Raw genomic sequence first — 23581 nt, forward strand, 5'->3', positions numbered from 1 at the left:
CACTTTCCATACATATCAACTCTAAAGCCCTTAAAATTGTCTTACTGTGTCATTTGTACGATATTTTCCTGATTTCGTAACCTCCCAATTGTATTTACACCTGGCATTGATTATGTAGGCTATGTTCTTAGCAAAAAAAAAAAAAAATTCAAGATAACCAGTACATGCATTTAAATAAATAAATGATTTGCACTGGTAAATCATTATAATCAATACTTCAAATATAAAATAAATATAAAATAATTGATCCAATAGTGACGTTACTTATAACACTTGCAGTGATAGACTGCTAACAGTCTTAATTTGAAACTGTTTAAATATCAATATTCCAAAAATCTTGAAATTAGTATTTCGCCATACAATAAATGTCATACTTAAAATGTTTAAAATGAAACACCACACTGCTAATAGCCAAATGCTGTAATATATTTTTTCCTTACTTGTATGTACAGTACATGATGATTAACAGATTTAGGTAGAAACTACTTAATAAGAAGAAATGTCATAATTAAGAAAATTGTTCTGTAGCCTATCTCATCCACTGACCCACCCTAATGGGTGTAAAATAACTTGCATAGTAATACGTATGAATAAATAATCATTTGAATAAATTATTCAACAATAAATCTTATGACTTGTCATAATGATGCCAAATGACTTAGCTTCTCGACATTTTAAATAGCTTAAGATCTTTACCGCACCACAGAGAGGATAAAAAAGTACAAATACCTATGCAGCCGACATTATCCACATTCAACAAATCAAATAGAATCTTACCTACACCTTAACCAGTATATCAACATTTAATGTTGTGCAACAGTTTGCCAATGGCTGAACTAAAAAGAAACAACAACACAAGCTTTTTCATCAAAAAGAAAGCGATGAACAAAAACACTTTATTACTGTATCAGTAGGCCTGAAAAACAAAGAATTTAGATGCAGTACAGAACCTTCTTAACATTCATTAAAAGGCACTCAACCACTAACTGAAAAAATGTCACAGCCTCATGACAAAAGATGTAAAAAGGAAAATTACAACAACAAACTTTACATAAAGTTTCAGGTAAAAAAAAAGAAAAAAAAAAGAAGATAATTTAACCAACAAAACTCCACAGATGATGCGTGTGAACAGTCCAACAAAACAACCTTTTCTCAAATGGAAACGCATTATTGTTTCTGTTGCATAGCTTCTTTGCGTGCAGCATCCTGTAGAAGCTGTGTGTCCACTTCATCCGCAGGAAGCTGTACATACCGCACCACCGATCCACGGATAAAGCAGTTCTTCACCGACAACTAAAACAATACAAAATATTAGAGTCATTTCTATAGATGGAGTTCTCCTACGAGTGTTCATCAGTTGAGCACCTGCTCAAGATCAGGTTCCTGAGCTTCCAGGCACAAAACAGATTTATACCATATAATTACTTCTCTTTTCAATCTATTGACTGATTATGTAGTTTAAATATTGTGCACACACACACACACACAACACTTCCTAATCTATAACAAACAACACACTTGACAAGTTCTCACCATGTGGGGATATTTCTCTGGATCAGTGACACTGATATCTGTCAGTTTGATGTTCAAATACTGTGAAGGGAGAACAAGTTTAATTTTAAAATTAAATTCACACAACATTTGCTTAGATTTCAACAAAGCAGGGTTTGCTGCCATACCTGATCAACTGAGTGTAATGTTCCACAAATGCTGCAAAGTTGAAAGTCAGAATGTAATGAGTTTCCACACACATTACACTGTGCACATATTATATTTTAAAAGCATGGCACGCATAAAAAGAAAGTGCTAACGTACCTCAAGTCATTCTTGAGCTCCACCACAACATCTTTGCCGACCAAGGACTTGAAGAACGAGTAGAAAAGCTGAGGAATTAAATGTTTGAATGTTACATTATGTTCTCACATGAAGAACAAGAATTGATTACACGATATTAAAATGTAATTAAACCTGTGAAATATAACGTTACTGTCAGACAATGAGAGAAGTCATTAAATTGCAAACACTGAAAGCAAATTTCACTAATGTTAGCTCTAAATTATCGAACACTATTCGACCACATCAAATATTAAGACATACATTAATGTAAAAAATCTGATGTAAATCATAGTTGCTTCTAATAGGGATTTAATTAAAAGAATAATAATAATTTGACTGAGACAGGACAGTTTTATTGGGCTATCCAGAGAGCTAGCCGTTAGCAGGCTGCGATGATTAATAATTGCTCGCCAACGCTGGTGAACAGCAAACAATAAAACATGTTACATCTTGCAAAAGATTTATTTGGTCTATGCAAAAATTATATACGTTTTAAAGGTAATAATCATTGTATGTTATAGCTAAATAACAACACTTACCATTTTCACGCGGTTTTGTGCTTCTGGTCACTGACGTCATCAAAAAGCTGCCGTTTTTTCTCTCCGTGCTTCTATTGGCTAGAAGAATTCAGACGGAATGGTCCCATTGGTGGAGAGATTTTGCGTCTTCTGTACGCATCACGGTAAATCCCTCACAAACACCGAATAATAAATTGTCTAATCATGAAAGAATCTTAAAGATGCTTGTTATTTTTAAATAAAATATGTTATAATAAAATTAAATAAATGCAAGAAGATAAACTTACTTTACCCACACGGCTTGCTAACATACATCCTATGGTCATACCTGTCAACCCTCCCGTTTTTCCCGGGATTCTCCCGTATTTTACATTGCTATCCCGCTATCATCCCGTTTAAATATTTTCCCGTATTTCTCCCGTATTTTTAATCTTTCTATAATTTTTTTTTTTTAAATCCCAAAGGGCGCAAACCAGTTAAGCGGAAATCCCGCCCTGCAGCTAATTTCATTGGTTAAGGTTACAATGACGGGTAGGTTTTGGGATCAGTGTTTGGTGTAGGCAATACTGGCCAATTCCACGCAAAACTGTCACATCCATAACGCCAACACAATGCCATGGTATTTAGTTGGCGTTATGGATGTGACAGTTTTGCGCGGAATTGCCCTACTGTGATTCACATGACCAATAAAATCTTTAGAATCGGCTGCAGGGCTGGATTTCCACTGAAGTAGTTTGGGGGAAAAAATCGCGCAAAGAACAGCAGCATCCGAGGATGGATGAACATGAGAGAGATGGCATTAACACACGCAATTATGTCAAAATGTCCGTTTTGTCGAGTATCCTCATAAGAACAGTCTGAGCAGTCTGTTAGTTAAAAAAAAAAAGTCGTAAATGAAAGTAAAGAGTTGTGAGAGAATGAGACGCGTGTGAGATCCGTCAGCGGCTGTTTTTAAAGAGACAGTAGCCAATAAAGCTTTCTGTCAGTAAAGTTAATCAAAGAACAAAGGTAACAGAGAAAAGCACTCACTGCTCTTGACTAAAGATCTTTTTTTACTTTAATAAGGATTAATCTATGTACAATTTAAATTGTATGCAGTGCAAACTGTTTGATAACTTCAATTTCTGTATATTTTTCTTACCTGTTAGACAAATATTTAAAATATACTGTTTTATGTTTTTCTACATTAATTTGGAGATTAATTGTGAAATGATTACATTATAAAATGTAAGTTTTTTTAATGGCAATTAATCGTGATTAATTAATGTAGTTAATTGTTGCAATTGATAAAAATAAATAAAGAAACATGAATAAGTCTTATGTTTATTTTAATTGAATAGTATGTATGTATTTATTTATGTTAATATCTGCGCAATTAATGTCTATTTAGCCTGCCTCTGCCATTCCCCCCCCCGCCACCCCCCCCCCCCCCCCCCCCCCGCGTTCAGATTTCCCGTATTTTGGTATCCAAATGTTGACAGGTATGCCTATGGTCCCTCCTTTAATAAGATAATCTCTAGCAATTCCTCTCTATCACCAGCAGATGGAGGCACAGACTATAGATAGAATTTATGTCAGGGTCCCATTCTCTTCTATATTGAACTGTCCCTGGTTATTGATCAAACTAGGTAAGCACTACACTTATGATATGGACTGTGCCATATAGCCTACTGTAAAACAAGTTACACTGCTTGATTTCCTAAGAACAACTATTGGTGGCCTAAATATTAAAACTCAGTCATTTAAAGTGCGTTTCCAGACCAAAAAAAGCCAATAACTGTACAACACTTGGTTTTATTAGAAGATTACAACTTTCTCCTTTTAATAAAATATTTTAAGCAATATGAAATGTTGAAACACAGGTTGATGGAAAGATTGCTCTATTTATGACTATATGCAGTAACATTCAAACTGTTAAACATTCATAATCATTTTAAAATCAATATCCAAGTTCCTTTTATTGTTTATGCACTTATTAATTTGAGTACTCAGAGATTAAGAAGCTTATGGCTTTTGTCCAGTACAGAGTCTAAAGTATGAGATATCACACCAGCGCTGAAAGGTCTATTACCATGGCATACCAATAGAAAATCATTTTAAAGGCCGTCCCATCTTCAGAGGTTGCGACGACTCATGGTGCACTGAGGACAGATGTTGCAAATGAAAAAGAAGGGAAAATGAATTAAATACATGTTGAATAATTAAATATATTACAATTACATAAACCATAAATAAATGCTCTGTAGTATCAAATATCTCATTCTTAATCTAAGCTTTTTATTAGTTACACTACCAGCCAAAAGTTTAGAATAATTCAGATTTTTTTATGTTTTTGAAATAAGTCTCTACTAAAGCTGGATATATTTGATCAAAAATACAGTAAAAACAGTAATATTAATATTAATACACAAAAATATTATTAATATTATTAAACAAAAATATTAAGCAGCACAGCTGTTTTCAACATTGATAATAATAATAAATGTTTCCTGAGCATCAAATCTACATATTAGAATTATTTCTGAAGGATCATGTGACACTGAAGACTGGAGTAATGATGCTGAAAATTAAGTAAAGAATAAATTACATTTTAAAGATATACTCAAATAGAAAAAAGTTCTTTAAGATTGTAATAATATTTCATAACATTACCGCTTGTTCCATGGGCATCGCTAGACCCCTTTTCTAGGGGTGGCCTTGTCAACAATAATTGCGTGTCAACAACTCTATAATTTAGGTAAAGACAATTCATATCCATTAATATCAAAAATAGTATTTAAAAAAGTATCAAAATATGGACACTTTTTTTTTTATGGTGTCACGTGCCCCAGTACTGATGAAAGGCTAGAAACACCTCTGGTTTGTACTGTATTTTTGATCATATAAATGCAGCCTTGGTAGGCATATAAGAGAGTTCTTTCAGAAACCATTACAAATAGTTTTTTTTCTCCATTAGGTCACCTGATGGAGTTTTTCGGTTCCTTGCCACTGTTGCCTTTGGCTTGCTCAGTTGGGGATATTTAATTTAATTAATCAATCAACGATACTATTGATCAGCATTACCAAACGTAGACGTTCCACTAGAAACAAACATTGATGTATTGTTCTAATTTATTGCTGTGAAGCTGCTTTGATACAGCCTGTGTTGTGAAAAGCGCTATATAAATAAACTTGACTTGACTTGACTTGACTAGTGTTATCATGATTATTTTTTAGCCTAATGGGTTGGGTTAGATCCCATTATAATCGCTGGAGCTGTCTACATGCGCTTGAAGGATGAAGGATGAGATAGAGAGCCCTGATCTACAGGCTTCCGCAAGGAAGGAATGTGGAGCATATAGTTATCATACCATCTTTGGGTTGGCCTGGTCTGGTTTGTGGTCGTATCTTGGATGGGAGCTCTGAGCTGTCTCTGTAGTCTCTAGGCTTTGGTTGAAGCTCTTGTGGCTGACCAGAGCGAGACTTCACAGGAACCGGAGGTCTGTTGGGCCCAGTCATGCCCCCTTCAGAGCGAGAAGGCACCACAGGCTTCTTGGTGATGATCTGGGATTGTAGACCGCTGCTCATGGTGTTTGTGGCTGAGGATGATTGAGGTTTGGTTTCTGAACAGGTGAAGGAGCGATAGCGAGGGGTCGGAACAGGGGCCTGACGGTCAGCGTCAAGGTCTGTTTTGGGGAAGGAGAAGTGAGGATCTGGAGGAGAGAGATGGTCTTTCCCCCCTCGTGATCCACTCATTGAGCCATAAAGGGGATTGTCAAACATCTCTGGAGGTTGTCCATCCTCAGATCTGTAGCCAAAAACAAATATGCAAAATTGTATTTAGTATATTAATCTGAAATCACTATAAGAGATGCAACCTGTCAGGTTGAGAAGTATTCATTTGTACACAGTTTTTTTGTTTTGGTAATCAAAAATAATATTTTAAATTCCAAACAGAAAACATTTATTTAAATGTCACAAAAATATTAGGAACGCACCATAATAATAATAATAAAAAAAATTATGATGGCTGACAAACTAATAATTGTCAGATGTTAAAATTCTACACTAAAACCTAAACATGTTATCATTGTTTAAATGCTAAAAGTGAATTTAGGCATCACAACATACCATAATATACAATATAAAAAACTGATTCATTCTGAGATGTTTTTAAACTAATAGTTATTAACTTTGAGTGTTACATGACAGCAAAAATGGTCTAAATGTAAAGAAGGGGAAATGATCATGCACACGTATCCAACATCAACTGACTGATCAATTAAAAACTCGAATTTGCCAGATAACCTTTGACTAAATCAAAGACCTTTGTCAGATGACATGACGGATATATTGATGAGATAAAGGAGATAAAAATGTGAGGTCACACTTTAATTTAGGGTCCAATTCTCAATGTTAACTATGAACTACAACTTTTGCCTCAATAAAGTCCAATTACACCTTATTAATAGTTGTGAGGTAGTTATTAAGTTTAGGTATTGGGTGGAATTAAGGGATGTAGAATATGGTCATGTAGAATAAGGCATTAAAATGTGCTTTATAAGTACTAATAAACAGCCAAGTAACATGCATGCTAATAAGCAACTAGTTAATAGTGAGAATTGGACCCTAAACTAAAATTTTACCTAATGTCGAAATGTACTTACATAGGGGTTGATGTCTTTGTAGTTGGGCTGGATGTAGCATGGTCATAACTAGACTTTTTTGGGGAGAGATTGCCATGCGTCATGTCCTTTGATGGATGTCCAGAGGATGGCCCTGTTCTAGGGGACATAATGTTGCTGACGCCCCTGTCTGCCAGGTTATTGCTCTTGTAGCCTACACCCATATAACTGGGGTTACTTATATCAGAGGCGAGGACTGAAGAAGACCTGTCAAAGAATGTCAAAGTTATATATTTGTACAAAAAATAACCGAATCTAATTTTGGTAAAGAAAATATAACGTCATTTTGAAAAAGTAATTCAATAATAACATAACACTTTGGATATAAGCATCTGCTAAAGAAATACATGTAAATGGCAAAGAGGGAAAATGCAAATATTTTACATTTTGGTACTATCTCCTGATTTCCCTTTACCAGCTCCTGGGTCATCTCCGACTTTAATGAAATCTGGAATAAAGAAAAAAAATCTTAAGTAAAAGGAACATAGCCTCGATACTCAGGAAGGAAAGCATTACATCACGATCGTGGACCGGTTGTATCAGGCATTGCTGTACAGAAACACATTGTGCACTCACCGTACAGCTTCTCTGCCTGTTTTCCTTCAGATTTAGGGAGTTGAATGCCACCTGTTAGATGGCCTGTGTGCTCTCCATGATGAGTGAGTTCGATAGAGAACTCAGTGTAAGAGCTTTCAGCAGAACGCAGAGCAACACAGCCCTCGCCTACAGACAGAGCGCAGCGTTATTGTGTTTGAATGCATACGACTACTCCAATACTAATCAGAAAATGGTTTATTCTGATTATGTAAGCATCATGTGCACACATGCTATAACCAGATAAAGTCAATATTACAGTCTTTGGAAATCCAATTCCCATATGCCATCATGTTCATCAGAATTTTGAGTCACATAAACACCTTATTCGGAATATTCACCATGACTGAACTATCTTATTAACATACAACATTTATTCAGTTTATTTGGAATATTCTGATTTCATGTTTACAGGAATATGCCAATAGCCGGTGTGCACGTTAAACATAGTTTTCTTAATAAACTATGAACTTTAAAAATGAAATCAGAAAATGATGTGCTTGCAAGTTACCAAGCCAGCTAAAATTACGAGCATGTGAGTACTAGTAAACGTTCACACATTTTAGGTAACCCTTACCATATGACTCATCACAATCTGTAGATTTAACGCAGATGAGGATGTGCTGATCAAGGAGGTATTCTGGGTCTGCAATGATGGGCGTGAGCTGCAAAGTGATTTCACAAAGATAAGGTAATGCGTGATGGCTGAGCTTTCAATGTATAATGTTTTTTTTTAACGTTTTATCAATCGAGTTTTTACCTCAACTTGTCCCCCAAATCGTACTTTTATTGAGCCCTCTGTGTTCTCTTGGTTTTCTCCTTCAGGACTCTTCACAAACTCTAGAAAATGAATAGGAAGTATTTAACTTCACTTTTCTCTTTTTGCAGTAGCTTATGTGATCTTACAAAGAAAAAGGTATGATTTGTGATCATTTAAGACATAAGAGAAAGTGGAAAGGCTATAGCTCCTCACTCTCCAAACAGCTTGAGTGATACTCAATGAAGAACTTGGTCTTGGATTTAGTCAAAAGTTTAGCCACACAGTTCATGATCTTTATAGCACCCTGAGCATCCGTTGACAGATCTGTAAAGAGTTCATACATAGTGCATTAGCAAAACGCACAAGACAGCTGGCCGGGATGCAAAGTTTCTCTATTAAATTGGGGTTGTTGCCATAGTGAAATATTTACAACATCATACCATTTTTTGAGACAAACTGAGAAGTCACACCAACATCAAATGTGGCAAATACAGGGGAATGGTCACTTGTCATGATATCATTGGTGCATCCTAAAAAAAATCAAAGAGAAATATTGGTTAATGTAGTGATGTCTTTCATCTGCATTATACGACCTCCATTTTAAATATAACGAACTAACCATATGAGTTGCAAACCACATGCACCATAGGGTAGGACTTGCGAAGCACACGATCACACCATGAAGGCAAGTTGTATTTTGTCTGTTTGTGAGATAAAATACTTATGTAAAGAGGATTTTCATCATTAAATTCAATTTTATAATATATCTGCTGCATGGGGAAGGTTGTTCAGATGTATGGTGGCGTTCACGCTATACCCCAGTGGCTTTGGCTTTAGTGTAGGCATATCTCTCCCGTGTGTCTCTCTCAAAACGATACGTGGGGGCAAATGTAATCTCCTCCTCCACTGTAAAGTAAAACATATGAATGGAATGGAATATGATATTAAGCACGCTTCTATTACTCAAGAAATTTGGCATAACATACCTTGCTGACATATATATGTATACTACGGTGCAAAAGTTTGGGGGGAAAATAATACTTTTATTGAGTAAGTATGCATTAAATGGATCAAAAGAGACTGTAAAGACATTTTAAAACTATTCATTAAAGAATCCTGAAAATAATGTATCATGGTTTCCACTAAAAAATATTAAGCAGCACAACTATTTTTAACATTGATAATAATAAGAAACATTTCTTAAGCATCAAATCAGCGTATTAGAATGATTTGTGATCATGTGTCACTGAAGACTGGAGTAATGATGCTGAAAATTCAGCTTTGCCATCACAGGGATAAATAATATTTTTTAGAGATAATATAATAGAAAAAAAAAATGCATTGTAAAAATATTTCAATTATTATTTTTTTTTTAAATAAATGCAGCCTTTGAGCATGAGAGACTTATATCAAAAACATTTTTTAAAAACAATCTTATCAACCCCAAAATTTTGAACAGTAGTGTATGTATTTCTTCTAAATTTAGTGTATAGTACCTTATATAGTAGTTTGATGTTAGGCTAAACCCCACTGGATATGCAAAAATTATAATTCAAACTATCAAAAGAAAATCTGTTTTGGATTAAAGTTAGTAAACCTCCAGTGAACAGCCTGAGGTCCTAAAACTTATTCAAAGTTGAGGTGTGTGAGTTTTTGTTTTGTTTTTTTGATAATAAAATACTCTCATATCCCATCCCATCTGTGTAGAGAAACTGTAAGTGAGCCATTCACAAGTGGAAGTGTAAACAGTGTGGTAATTTCAACATTGCTCTATATGTTTGAGGTCTTTTTGTAGCAATATTGTCTCAACTAAAGGGTGTTTTGGCTACGACTACCTGTTTGGAGTAGGGATGGACATTGAGTAACTTTGTAGTTGAGTAATCAGTTAGTCAAAAAATGATATTGGTGATCAAAATAATAGGTAAATTATGCACAAGTGCAACATCACCAATAATAGTTTCAAAATAAAATAAACTAGATTAGACAAATAACCTAAAAAATGATAACGATATTTTTATCATTCTACATGTTCCTATTCTATGGGCACAAAAGCGTATGTTGTGGTTAGAACCGATGCTGTGTATCTGCAGTGAGTTTAGGTCAATGAAAGAAAGGTGGTTTCTCACCGTATTCTAAGAAGACCTTTTTCTCTTCCCTCTCTATGCTCAGCTGATCTTTGGCCAGCAGTTCCTGATACTGCTGCTGTTTGATCTTCATCACAATGTTCTCAGCTTCCTGCAAAGAGCAAACAACTATGCAAAGCTTCTGTCTTTTCCTGTCAGTTGATGTCAGGAGCTGCAGTACGTGGCAGCTCTTTTCTTAATAGAGGAACTGCCTGTTCATATACATGAAAGCTCTCTAAACCACAAAGGCACTTCATGCCTCAGAGTATCATAATGTGGGTAACTGATGCATAATTTGTCCGTAGACAGCTTTTTTATCAACATGAAGAGTGTTTAAAATACATAAAAATGTCTTTAATAGATCATTTTAAACGGTTCTGCGGTGTGACAAAAGAATTCTCTCACTTCATTTGAACTCATGAAATAAACATGCATAGCAACTATACTTTTTTTTTAAAACTTAATTTGTAGACATCTGTTAAATACAATTAAAATTTATTTTGTAATCAAATATGTTATAAATGACCTCTACAGTGTTTTATTACTATTATCAGATAAAAAATAATAAAAGTAGTTGCTGATATGAACCATTTATTTTCTTGTGTTTGCATTTGACATGCATTAACAATACTTAGAAACAATAATTACAAAATCTTTATGGAATTCAAACAGCTTTATTTCACCCCAGTTGCAAAACCGTACAAGTTACCGCTTTGATATAAAGTTTCCAAATGAAAGAATTGTCATCCTTTACCTAGATGCATTTACTGGAAAAAGCATGTTTGCTGATGAACATTCATTTGAACCTACCTGTGATGGTAGGTCAACCCTATAATTCAGATCCCCCAGCCAGAAGAGGTGTGTGAAGCGATGTGTGATGTCAAAAGGATTAAGTTTCTTATCTCCCAGATTCAGAAAACGCAGAATACTGATGTAGTTCTGGTTTCGCCTAGAAAAGGTACAGTAATCAAGTTACTAAATTTGTTATTGTATTACTTATTATTATTATTCATGTGTATTTTATGTCAATGTCTTATTTGTCACACTGGCAGGTTTTTGGGTTGTGGCTTACCTCAGTTTCTTTTCACTTCCCGAGGTCAGGTGACTGTTGACAAACCCAAAGGAGGTTCTATTAAACATAAAAGACACCCCCACTGCTCCTTTATTCCCTTTAAACACACATACACACATAATTAGCTTTTTTCCATACAATGAAGTAGAATACAAAGCTTGCTTTGCATTTCCTATTAAATGTTTCGGGGAAAAGGCTATTAACAAACCCAGAGCATTAGCTATGCCAGTCTTAACACTATCAGAGAAGACGTGAGAGAAGCGGTTCTCATGTTCCGGCTTGGCTAGAACCACAATCCGTATACTCCACAGTGTCTGAGTGGCTATCTGTTAAAAAACACATAGCTGTCATTATTTAGCTTATATGCAAGGCCATTTGACACATTCATTGTCAGGAGTAGTCATAACATAGATATGAATAAACTATATAGAATAAACAATGAGCAGATGTTACAGGCAAACCACATAAGGCACCCGAATCACTTACTTGTTTGAAGCTAATGTTGGTTATATCCCTAAGGGCTCCCCTAACGGTTTCTATCCAATCCTTCTCTCCCAGTGGGTCCTCCTGTGTCCCAATTACATAGATATCATGTGGGATTTGATTGGCTGTGTCATCGTGGGTTTTTCCCTGACCCTTTGACTGCAACCAGGAAGTGATGTTTTGTGGTGGATTCGCATTTCCTGAATGGACAGCACAAGTTCACTTCATCTCTAGTTAGTGCACATTTAATCTCTTATACCAAAAAACTGTACTTACAGTTATAATATAATATTAGTGAAATTAATAACCGCTTATGTGCACTTAAAGAGAGCACACTTTCAAGACTGTGTAGCTAATGTCAAATAAATGTCAAATTAAAGGTTTTACTTTAAAGTACATTTTAAATCATTTTGTTTTAATAATGCTGTGAAGTACTTAATTTGATGTCTTGACATTACTTTTGATATTACATTTAAAGTTAATATATTTTAAATGCACTAAATTGCAAGTTCATTATTGCAAGACATAAAAAATGACATCAAATGACATTTAAATATATTTTAGTTTACCATAAATGCGTATCGGTACATTTGTCAGTTCACTTTAACCATATTTCAGAGACAATAGAAGTAATCATGAAATTACATATAAAAACACTCTGAAGTCCTTGAAATTGGGTAAAGAAAATGATTAACTAATTGCAACTCATACAAATTCTAACAATTATACAATTTCATTTAACTGTAAATGGCATGCCATTAACTGTTTAAAAACATTACATTCAGTTCGCACTTAAGTATCTTATTTAATATTATATTAGTATATTATTTATGTACTAAATTTAAATATGCTAAAGTGAGATTATAAAAAAAAACGTGTAGCCTACAGCACTTAGATCACACTATTTGTGCTTCAGCTCCAAAAATATCTGAATTGAGGAGACCTTGAGAAGCTTTTTTGGACTAAATAAACTGAAATGTATACTAAATGTTAATAGGCTCAATTCATCTTACCCATGTTCCAGGTGCCAACAAAGATGGTGATCATATCCGGCTCAGGTTTTCCTGAGTGCTTGTTCTTCATCTGCTGTAGAAGCTGGCAGAAGCCTTCTCTTTTCTGAAAATGTGTTTTGAGATACTCATTTACACACAGGAGCACATTAAAACACACACACAAAAACATGCAAACTGTATATTATTGTTCATTTATGTGACTGCCTAAAAAACTTCCATACAAAAAAATGTCCTCGCTACTGTGACAGTGGGATTTTTACCTTTGTGTCATCAAAGACATAGTCTTTGCGCTGAGTTTTTTCCTTCTCTGTCTCGACCACCAATGCTAATCTGTTATGCATCTTCTGAGACTTCACCAACTGCAAGACTGAAAATTAAGAATTTGGCATGTTGCCATTATTTCCTAGTTAATAGGTAATTTCACACATTTTGGTAACATGGCTCTCGGGAATACTAGATTCTGATTGGTCCTGGTCCATCGCAGAATTTAGAGGTCAAATATTTAGTATAATGACCACCACTGAACTGTACATTTGACTATTGTGACTGGCAACGGATGTCTCTTGAACCCAGTGTTTGATTTACATGAGAAAATAAGTTAAAGTAAACAAGATAATACACATTATCGCAACCCTTTAGGATGAAGACTGCTTTGCGTTCGGGTCCTGATAATCCTATCAAGGTTTATTTTTGCAGTGAAGGCCTGTGGAATTGTCAATATTGGAAAATCGTAATCATATTCAAATGTATATGGTTATGTAAGTGATGAAGTGGTTTAGCATACTTTTATTGTGCACAAAATATTTATCCTCAGGTCCATCTTTGGACTTCTTGAAGTAAACCTTCCCGCCTTCCACATCTACTTTGAGGTACATTTTGTTTGAAATACCGAGGGAGTCACATTTTACCTGTTAACACAGAAAAGGACAAGTAAAGTTAAGTTCAGCATTTCTGATGTGACAAAAATAGTTATAAAGGTTATCTATGATGGCTGTGTGCAGAGGCAAATTTCATCGCCTATCGCCACATAGCACTAATTTGCATGTGGTTTTGGAGTGCAAAGCAGTCGCAATGAAAACCTCCATGCTTTCATTATTATGACATCATTACAAGCAGGAAGAAGGTCACAGGTTATGACTTTCACTTCGGATACAGTAAGCAAACAACATGAATTTATATACAGTATTTATATTTATTTATATATTTATGTACTAATCAACTAAGCAATTATATTTATTATAAAAAAAAACAATTATAAAAAAAAATAGGTAATACTTTACAATAAGGTCTGATTTGTTAACATTAGTTACTGCATTAACTAACACAACAATAAACAAACTGTTTTTACAGCATTTATTAACCTTTGTTAATGTTAGTTAATAAAACATTTTTTTATTATAAACTAAGATTAATAAATGCTGTAGTATTGTTCGTTAACTAATGTAGTGTTACCATTAGTGCTAACTAATGTTAAGTGTTACCAAAAATGGTATATTTATTGTTGAATTGAATTTCTTACTTCAAACATCACAGGAGGAATAAGTGACTTTCTGTGCCCTCCATCATATCCGACAAATTCAAACACAGCATTCTTGGTCTGTAAATAAGAGGGTATGTTAGTCTACATTATCACACGGCTCTGTGGAATGCTCGATTCTGATTGGTCAATCGCGCCATCCAGCGGTATGTTATTCCCCGATAACTACCGCTGAAAACAAATAACACAGGCTCATCCAGGTTACTGAAGTCAGCAGCGCTATACGCTTGCTAGGAACGTTTTTTCTTTGTGGAAGTTATGTGTTTGTCAGTCAAATCAATATTTTTTGTACAGTTATTTAATTATGTCATACAGTATCGTGGACTCGCTCTCTCTTGTTTCATACAAATCCAGCTGCTGCCATTTTGCAACTATTGTTTTGTACACTGTTGGATTATAAAATAAAAAACAGGTACGGTTTTAATCTAAAATCTCAAAAGCTTTTAATCTTTAACAGTTTCATCTCAGATCAATATCTCTTATCCCTTAATTATTTATGTGGTGAAATGCCATGTAATTAGTGGTATGACTGTACCATATCTTTAAAAATGTCCATCTAGTTCGAACTTGCCATGCTAGCAACTGCTCTCTCCGAGGATTCTTTGCGTTTAAAGACCATATAAATTATTTCAACTCAGATCAATATTTCATGTCTAATTATTTACTTGTGGCAAGTATTATATTACTATGTGGCAAGTAGCCGTGTAATAAGCGGCTAATAATAAGCACTTTGCGTCGGGGTCCTGATCACCCTGTTGGGGTTTATTCTGAGATAACAATAGGCTGGATGTGCATTATCCCTGAATTAAAGTTCCCAACTTCCCAATAAGATTTTCATTTCTATATTTGCAGTCATCCATAAATAAAGAACAGTGTTACCTTGTCTTCTAGGGAATATATAAGCTTAGTCAGTTGCTCCAGTCTGAAAGCCACAGACTGATTTGCATCTCCAGAAAGCTGGAAAAGAGTAAAAACAGATATGAGTAAAAAAAAAATGTGAAAAAAAAAAACAACTCAACATACCACTTTTTTTGTACATATTATTGTCGTTTCTCATTTCTTTACTTGTCTGTATAGGGGAAACAGCAAGTGTTTCAACACATTTTTTGGTCCTAACGTCTGTAACAGTGGTTTATTGCGCAATGTGTCCCAAGATTGATTGTAATATTCTAATATCTGCTACAAATAAAAACTACTTAAATCCCTAAATCATGTAAAGCAGTACAAAGTCAGTTACAAAGAGTACTGTTGTTACAAGCTATGCCTTTGTACATTTTGTGCATGAAATTGAACACTTCCTGGTTTGATTCATGCTTACTGACCTGACTCCTTAGTCTCCCAGCTCCAGGAGACAGCGGTGGATCCAAAACTTTCTGCAGTGCCTCAAGACTCGGAAGTGTGCGAGCAATTTCACTACGAGCAAGTAGGAATGTCAATTAATGTTAAAGGTGGTATCAGTGATTTCAGGCCCAAAAATATTTTTATCACATTCATCTAATCTTTCCTAACGATCCGCTAGCTGCCCGACCCATAAGCAGGCTGTCAAAAAAACGCGTCTCTAGGCAGCCTAGGCTCTGAGATCTGCACACAAAAACAAATGGTTTAGCCAAACACTCAAAACCAAAACAAATAGTGTTCCAACCAATCACCGACAGGGGGAGGGTGTTGTGAGGTTTTGTTCAGCTCGAAGTCAGAGCTGAAGAAAAAGCTGGCTCAAAACCTCACAACACCCTCCCCCTGTCAGTGATTGGTTGGAACACTATTTGTTTTGGTTTTGAGTGTTTGGCTAAACCATTTGTTTTTGTGTGCAGATCTCACAGCCTAGGCTGCCTACAGAGACGCGTTTTTTTGACGTTTTTTTGGCTTATGGGGCGGGCAGCTAGCGGATCGTTAGGAAAGATTAGATGAATGTGATAAAAATATTTTTGGCCCTGAAATCACTGATACCACCTTTAATAAAAATGCACAATAAATAAAGTGTCAATACCAAAATAGTCAGGTTTCAGAATTCACACATTTTTCAGAACAATTTGTACCTGTTTAGGTTTTTGCAGATACTCTGTGTGAGCTTTTTTAAGTGGGGAAGAGTCGGGTTCCCATTCTGAACCTGTTCTGCATCCAGACACACAGATGTGCGGAAATACTCCTGAATCGACTTCTGGTGGTCCTCTGATAGACTGGATATTAAACATCAGAATCATTAGCACATTACCAGAACAAGGCTACACAGTACAATCACTCTGAACTGACACAGTTTAAGTAATCTTGCATCAGATAGAATTAAATCATAATGCATTTAACAAGAAATTGTTCTTATTAAGGTAAGACAGATTAATCTAGCATTGTATTAAATTGTACTAAATAAATTGTACTTTGATATGTCGATTTGCTGCAAACGCTGGAGATAGGTGTCCGAGATGGAGGGACGGGCAACCTCTGTTCCCCTATCGGTTCCTCTGGACGAATCACTGTGGCAATCTTTACTTTCATTACCTGAGATATTCCTGGGAGGCAACTGAGGCGGCAAACTAAATTGTTCTGTGGAAATGGAGATTTGACCAAACAGTTTCCTTGAAGTTAATGTAACCATGTATTATTAATGTATTGTTATGTTGTATTAATTAATGTAGGCCTATTAATGTATTAACTTCAAAGCTTACATTGTATTACTGTCATATAGTTCCAAAAATTACAGTGGGGTCAAAAAGTCTGAGACCACATTAAAATAATAGAGAGAAAAAAGATAAATGATTTCGTTCTTTAATCCAGTGGTTCCCAAACTTTTCTGCCATGTCGCGTCACAGACAGCATCACTGATTATAATGGGTTCTATTAGCTTTGTGTAGACATGTTGCTTTGACGTTTGAAGTAGATTCTGCTTTGTGTTTACCTGGCACTGGCAATCCTTTCACAAACTTGTCCATGCTTAGTGAGGAACGATGTAGCCTCATATTTTTACACATCTCGTTGCAAAACTTAATCCTGACTCTTCAATCGCGACGTGCCATCTAGTGGTCTGTTATTCCCCAACAGCAACCACGACCACTCTCTCTAACACTCATCTTTGATCATCAAAATTAAATATTTAAAGAATTTTCCTTGAAAAAAAAAATCATCATGCCTTAAAATAGCTTGAATGTAACTCTACACCTTTGCTTAATTTCGAATACGCAGTTACATGAATATGCAAATTAGCCCCGCCCCACTCACTCACTCACTCACTCACTCACACCAGCTCAGAGATACACTCGTTGACGTGATTGGTTACAAGGTAGTTTGTGATGTCAGAAACACCAGCGATTTCAAACCGTGTTTTTAAAACTCAAACCTTGAGTTTTAAGGACAAAATACTCAGCAATGGTGTTGACTTATGAATTTGCACATGGTTTGTCTTAAAGCATATTAAAAGCACCACATAGACATACAGTATAAACAACATTTAAAGCTTGATTTTTATCACAGGGGGACTTTAAGGTAATAAAATATGCCAAAATAATATTTTCTGTTTAATCGTTAACTTACACGGTCAGAAATAGGGGTACAGTAGGAGTCCATTTCTGTCCCCCAAGGTACAATCTACACTAACGTACCCCATAGGGCTTATTATTGGACCTCAAGGTACATGTATGTACCTTTTGAGGGTCAAAAAGCATTAAAAGGTACATATATGTACCGTTTCTTTTAAAGGTTAAGGTACAATATTGTACCCTTGAGGGTACAGCCCCAGTGACAAGCCATTGTACCCCTAAAGATACAATTATGGGTACTATACGGTTATCCGGACCACATGTGATGACCTACCCCAACCCCGCCCCTAAACCTACCCGTCACTGGGGTTACGACCAACCAAGAGCGGTTGTGGTCACGTGTGGTCAGGTGTGGTCCGGATAACCGTATAGTACCCAATAATGTACTTTATTTTCTGAGAGTGTAACCAATGTGGCAAGTAGCTCCATAATAAGCAGGATAACTTTGCAGTGGGGTCTTGCACCCTTGATAGGTATACTTTCTGTACACTTTCATTTAGCCTGGCCGTGCACCCCTTTTTATAACTCCAGGCCCCCCAGTTTGGGAACCACTGCTTCAATCAAACTTTTCACTCAAATTGTTATGCTAATAATATTCTCTGTAATAAAATAAAAAACTACAATCTACTAATATAATATAATGATAGAGTTTGTAACAAAAGTAAAATGAGAAACTTCAAAAGAGAAGAATGTTTTAGTGGTTTTGTTCTCTAGGTACATTATCATGGTAACAGCAACTATAAATGTGTTTCTGAAACCATGGACAAAGCTTATTGTAATTGACTTACCTGGTTCCTCCTCCGGCTCCTCCTCCTTCTCCTTCTGCACAGCATACTGAAGGTGTGTGACCAGACCCATGTTCTCTTTATAATATGCCTCCACCAGGTCTGGCAGCAGAACGAAGAACCGAATAGGCACACCCTCTGATGCCTACAAAGCCAAGTATCCAGATGAACAAGAAAAATTCTGAAGACTGCGTTCAAATGTTCAAGATACATGGCATTTTACGATATACAAAATCATTATTTGCATAAACATGTTCAGCACTCCCAGCAATAATCCCAGTGACTCTCTTAGTTGTTCTTCCTTTGTCCGAAACCAATAGCGGTACATTGCATTTCTTCATTTTGCAGTTGGTGCCAAGCAGGGTTTATAAGCCACTTTTTCCAAAGGACTTTGGAGTATAAGCTCTCAGTCACCTGGTCTGACTTACGTCGTGATGCTCAGGAAATGTTTTGACCCAATTATATGCAATACTATACAAAGTAAGAACAAATTCTAACCAAATATTTATTTAAAAAACGTGATGTGTATATGATGTGGAAAAGCACACGATATACAGAAAAATTCAGCACACATACTGTATAGTACATACAGTACTTTGTCCTCTGTCAATAACCAAAATGCCCCTAATGTTAGATCAAATTCACGAAGTCTTTATACTTTTGGCTATGGAGAAAATGAAGGAAAATGGCAGCTTTTTTAGCATTGCGCTCAAAATCATCTCAACACGTCACGCATCTTAGCGTGGCTAATCACAAGATGTCCGACTGGCAATAGGAAACAAGCGTAATCTTTGCATAAAAAACAAATTCTCTGTGGTTTAAGGTCAGCACAGACTATGAATTTCAATTGAATTTTGCAAATCTAATTAAATTAAATGGCATGAACACATTTTTGAAACTTTCCATTCAAGGCGGGGTGCAAGAGGAACCCTGTGGCTTGCTTAACACCCACGCTGATGGATAATTTAAAACTGAGGCTGTGCTGCAACGCAGGCTTGAAAGAGGAAGAACTGTGGTGGAGAGACATTGAAGGGCATTGTACAACAGTTTTTGGTTTAGCCCCGTCCCTTGAGTGCAGGTTACTTTGAAATGTAACGCCAAGAGAGAACAATGCAAATTATAATGCTTTCATTATTTTGTTTGTCATGAGAATAAGAGTTTTGTACAACTCGAATAAAACCACCAATTGGTTTTTGCAGCTGCACTGTCACGCTGGAAGACCAGTGCTTGCTTTAATGCAGAGGACATAATAGATACTTGACAGACAAGACGCCCACACAACGGTCTCAGAGAGTCTTTGGCAGCTGAAGAACCAACTGTCACAAGGTCACACATTCATTACCAAGTACAAGATAGTAAATGGCTTGTAGGAGGCCAGATGTTCTGTGCAGCTAGTCATAAAAATGGACAGTGTTTTGTCAAGTGACCAGCAGACTATGAGCGCAACACGTAATTAGCAGATGATTGAGTATATTTGCCTCTACTTTTTGTCTCATCGTGGTTCTATTGTATTTTTCTTTTTTTTTTTCTTTCACTTGACCACCATTTTAGTGCAACCGGAAAATAAACAGCGTTGTAGACAGATACAAATTATTAAAATAAATGAATAATGCATTTAGCGTGAGCAAAAAATCCGTGAATTTCATTACAATGGATACAAATATTGCACAATAAAGAACAAACACTTTTCTTGAGCAAAACAATTTACAGAAAAAGGTTCCGAATTACTAATTTAATAAACAATATATAGTTCAAAATGGAGGTCATTGAACATGTTCCTGTTGTATAGATAATGTGACGAACTTGTGGTTCACCTGAAATTCAGCAGAACAATATGTGAAAAGTTAGTTCCAAGGAAATCTCTAAATGTTTGCAGATGCCAGTGTTTGATATTTTGTACCTAACGAATGAGATTTTATGGCTGATTAATGTGTCCAAATTCTTCTGGGGTCTACCAAAAGCTTTACTTTTACTAAAGAGAAAAAGAAAAAAGAAGAAAAAACCATTCTGGTGACTTTCGAATACTTGAAGTCACAAGCAGAAGTGTCTCGGTGCACATCTCAAAATAGTCCCCCAGCACACACAACACCTGCCTGTGCGAATATGAAAGCAGAGCCATTGCAGGAAGCTTCAACCCAAAAAAACCAATGCAAAATATTCTCAACAGAGGTCAGTAACCACTGCCATTTCCAAATTTGGGATTTTCTTACCTGGACTGATAGTTTTTTGTCCTCATTTGGTAATATTCTGTAGGTATACACACAGTTCTGGTACCTGCAAAAGTAAAGATTGAGAAGAATAAAAACATAATGCATATTAAAACAAATTTCAGGTAAAATGTCACAATTCACACATAAACAGTGAAAAGGTTCATTTTGCTGAAAGCAGTAATAATGGGAAACCCCTCACCGACTTCCTTGAGTCTCAGTCAACACTGTTTGTGAATAATTCGAGATACAAGGAATCATACTGGACTTATATTTCATTGCATTCACAAAGCACACTTCAACAGAACCACACATACTGAACAATTTGCAAGGAAACAGGGAAACTGAGAGTTTGCAAACAAATAGGCCTCTGTTTTGATTCCAAGAATGATATACATTTTCAAAGACCTTTATGTATATAATAAGGTTGCAGGGCCAGTGCCACAAAAACCGATGTTTTATTTTTATGTTACACTCAAATGTCACCTCATGCAAATGAATTGACAAACACACTGCAAATGTCACATTTAAACCACAGTCCAACTCAAAGCACTCAAACGGTCATGTTTCACCTAATATTAGGGGCAACATATGTGCCCTTCCACCTGAGAGGTACTCACAGAACACAGAGGGCATACGCTCCCTGTATGGATTCGCTGTCCCGCAGGAGGAAGCTCCCATCCTTGCCTGCTTTGGAGAGGAGGTCCTCTGCTGTGGACCGAGTGATATTGCCATGGTACCATGGCTGGTGGGAAAACATCCTTTCCAAAGACTTCTCCCTTCCTCCGTCTGGAGACACCCAGGTTATTTTGGCCCCGGCAGTTTTCAAGAGGAGATCAACATGAGGTCAGCTTTAGAGTCTCACGGTCTGCTTCATTTCGTTGTTACAACTGATAGCCGCTCCTGCTCTGTCGGGCTCTAGGCTCGCTGCTTCTCTCTCTTCCTGTTAGAGGGGCGAAAGCTGCAAAAAGGAAGCAGCCACAAACACAAGGGTGAACTTCCTCATTCTGTGCACACAGAGTCTAAAAACTCAGAGAGAGTGAGCAAGAGAGGAGGCCGAACATGAAGGCTGGTTCACACGTTCACATGGCTCCAACACCTCTTTTTTTTTACCATAAAAGAGATGAAAAAGGTGTATGTGGTATTGTAGGAGTTCTCGACAGTGCGTTCTTTCATATAAGATCAATGATTAACCCTGCTAACCAAAACTATGAGGAGGACAACCCATGAAAGTGTTAATGGCCATTATGCAAAGTAGAGAAATGTAGATAAACAGTAGTGTAAAAGGCTCTTATTATGAGTTTATCTTTTTGACTAAACCACTGGTCCTGAAAGGGAAGGGACTTGTGTAGCACACTTGTAACATAATCAGTTACATTAAGGGTACTTCCCCTGTAAAATGCTGTTGTGCCCCTAAAGGCATATATTTGCAAATCTTTTTCTGACCGTATACAGTCAGTCTGGATGTATTTAAAGGGACAGTTCCTCCAAAATGAAAATTCTGACATTTCATCATATTGTTCCAAATCCTTCCTTTGGACAAATAAAGGAGACATTGGGCAAGATGTTCAAGCTGCACTTTTCCATGCAAATGCAAGATACATGAGAATAAAATGACATACGGCATCATTTACTTGTTTGTTTATATGTTTGAGTACACATAACCTTGAATGAGGTTTGAGAACTGCATGGGGAAACAGATTATCAGTGATTAACGTCTTAAATTTGCATAGCATAAATTTGCAATGCTTCAGAAGTATAAAAGAGAGTTTTTTTGTGTGTGTTTTGTGATCATACTGCCAGGTATTAAACTTTCTACTTCTTTTGAAAGAAAGGTTTAAAGTGAAATGATTACTGTTTTTGTTTTGTTTTGTTTTGTTTTGTTTTGTTTTGTTATCATACTGCCAGGTATCAAACTTTCTACTTCTTTTGAAAGAAAGTTTTCAAATTAAATGTTTACTGTTTTTGTTTTTGTTTCTTTTTGTTTTTGTTTTGCTTTTTTGTTTTGTTTTTTTGCTTTGTTTTGTGATCATACTGGCAGGTATCAAACCTTCTACTTCTTTTGAAAGAAAGGGTTTAAATTAAATGTTTACCGTTTTTGTTTCTTTTTGTTTTTGTTTTGTTTTTGAGGATCGTACTGCCAGGTTCTCTTGAGTAATCCTGAGTAATATACACTGCACACACATTACTGTCCTCTAACTCACTTTCTCTCTCACTCAGTGAAGCTGCCTTGTTACGTTAATGGACAGGAAACCTTGCACAAATATGAGGAAAGAGAAGCAAGAGAGACAGAAAGCGAGTCAGACACACAGAGAGAAAATAATCTGCTGACTGCTCACAGTTTGAGTCACATGATGTGAAAAGAGAACCTGAATAGTGCCACAGTCACTTCAGCCTGGTGGTTTCCATCTTGCGTCTTTCTGACATGCACACAGCTATAAAGAATGCGGTTATGTTCTACT

The 23581-nt window shown here is 36.1% G+C and overlaps 2 protein-coding genes across 2 annotated transcripts; both read right to left on the reverse strand.

Moving 5' to 3' along the window:
• Positions 1-860: 860 nt before the first annotated feature.
• smx5 lies at positions 861-2970 on the reverse strand. The gene is made up of 5 exons (XM_081380453.1): positions 2376-2970; positions 1816-1883; positions 1680-1710; positions 1534-1593; positions 861-1293 (listed from the first exon to the last, which is right to left on the reverse strand). Exons 1-5 carry the CDS (start codon positions 2376-2378, stop codon positions 1168-1170), a joined length of 288 nt encoding a protein of 95 aa, XP_081236579.1. The 5' UTR covers positions 2379-2970; the 3' UTR covers positions 861-1167.
• A 1159-nt stretch (positions 2971-4129) lies between these two features.
• inpp5d (inositol polyphosphate-5-phosphatase D) lies at positions 4130-22130 on the reverse strand. Its single transcript, XM_081380109.1, has 27 exons — positions 21740-22130; positions 21123-21186; positions 18916-19057; positions 16973-17138; positions 16637-16777; positions 15923-16013; positions 15480-15557; positions 14583-14660; positions 13848-13971; positions 13324-13430; positions 13064-13166; positions 12054-12250; positions 11776-11893; positions 11568-11664; positions 11306-11444; positions 10499-10607; positions 9190-9278; positions 8992-9073; positions 8813-8902; positions 8586-8696; positions 8373-8452; positions 8190-8277; positions 7595-7741; positions 7403-7466; positions 7001-7225; positions 5705-6141; positions 4130-4495 (listed from the first exon to the last, which is right to left on the reverse strand). The coding sequence occupies exons 1-27, from the start codon at positions 21877-21879 to the stop codon at positions 4446-4448; spliced, it is 3357 nt and encodes a 1118-aa protein (XP_081236235.1). The 5' UTR covers positions 21880-22130; the 3' UTR covers positions 4130-4445.
• Positions 22131-23581: the final 1451 nt, after the last annotated feature.

This window comes from Scardinius erythrophthalmus (genome assembly GCF_964197995.2).
Source record: "Scardinius erythrophthalmus genome assembly, chromosome: 12".
NCBI classification, from domain to species: domain Eukaryota; kingdom Metazoa; phylum Chordata; class Actinopteri; order Cypriniformes; family Leuciscidae; genus Scardinius; species Scardinius erythrophthalmus.

Bases quoted from the DNA above. Each gene is read 5' to 3' on its own strand.
- smx5 (XM_081380453.1), bottom strand. The intron at 1,711-1,815 runs GTACGTTAGCAC...TCAACTTTGCAG, and splicing joins GAGCTCAAGAATGACTTGAG to CATTTGTGGAACATTACACT. The intron at 1,594-1,679 runs GTATGGCAGCAA...CTCCCTTCACAG, and splicing joins CATTACACTCAGTTGATCAG to TATTTGAACATCAAACTGAC.
- inpp5d (XM_081380109.1), bottom strand. From the start codon at position 21,879: ATGTTTTCCCACCAGCCATGGTACCATGGCAATATCACTCGGTCCACA. The intron at 16,014-16,636 runs GTACAAATTGTT...ACTTGCTCGTAG, and splicing joins ATCTGCAAAAACCTAAACAG to TGAAATTGCTCGCACACTTC. The intron at 11,894-12,053 runs GTAAGTGATTCG...GTTTTTTAACAG, and splicing joins CCAACATTAGCTTCAAACAA to ATAGCCACTCAGACACTGTG.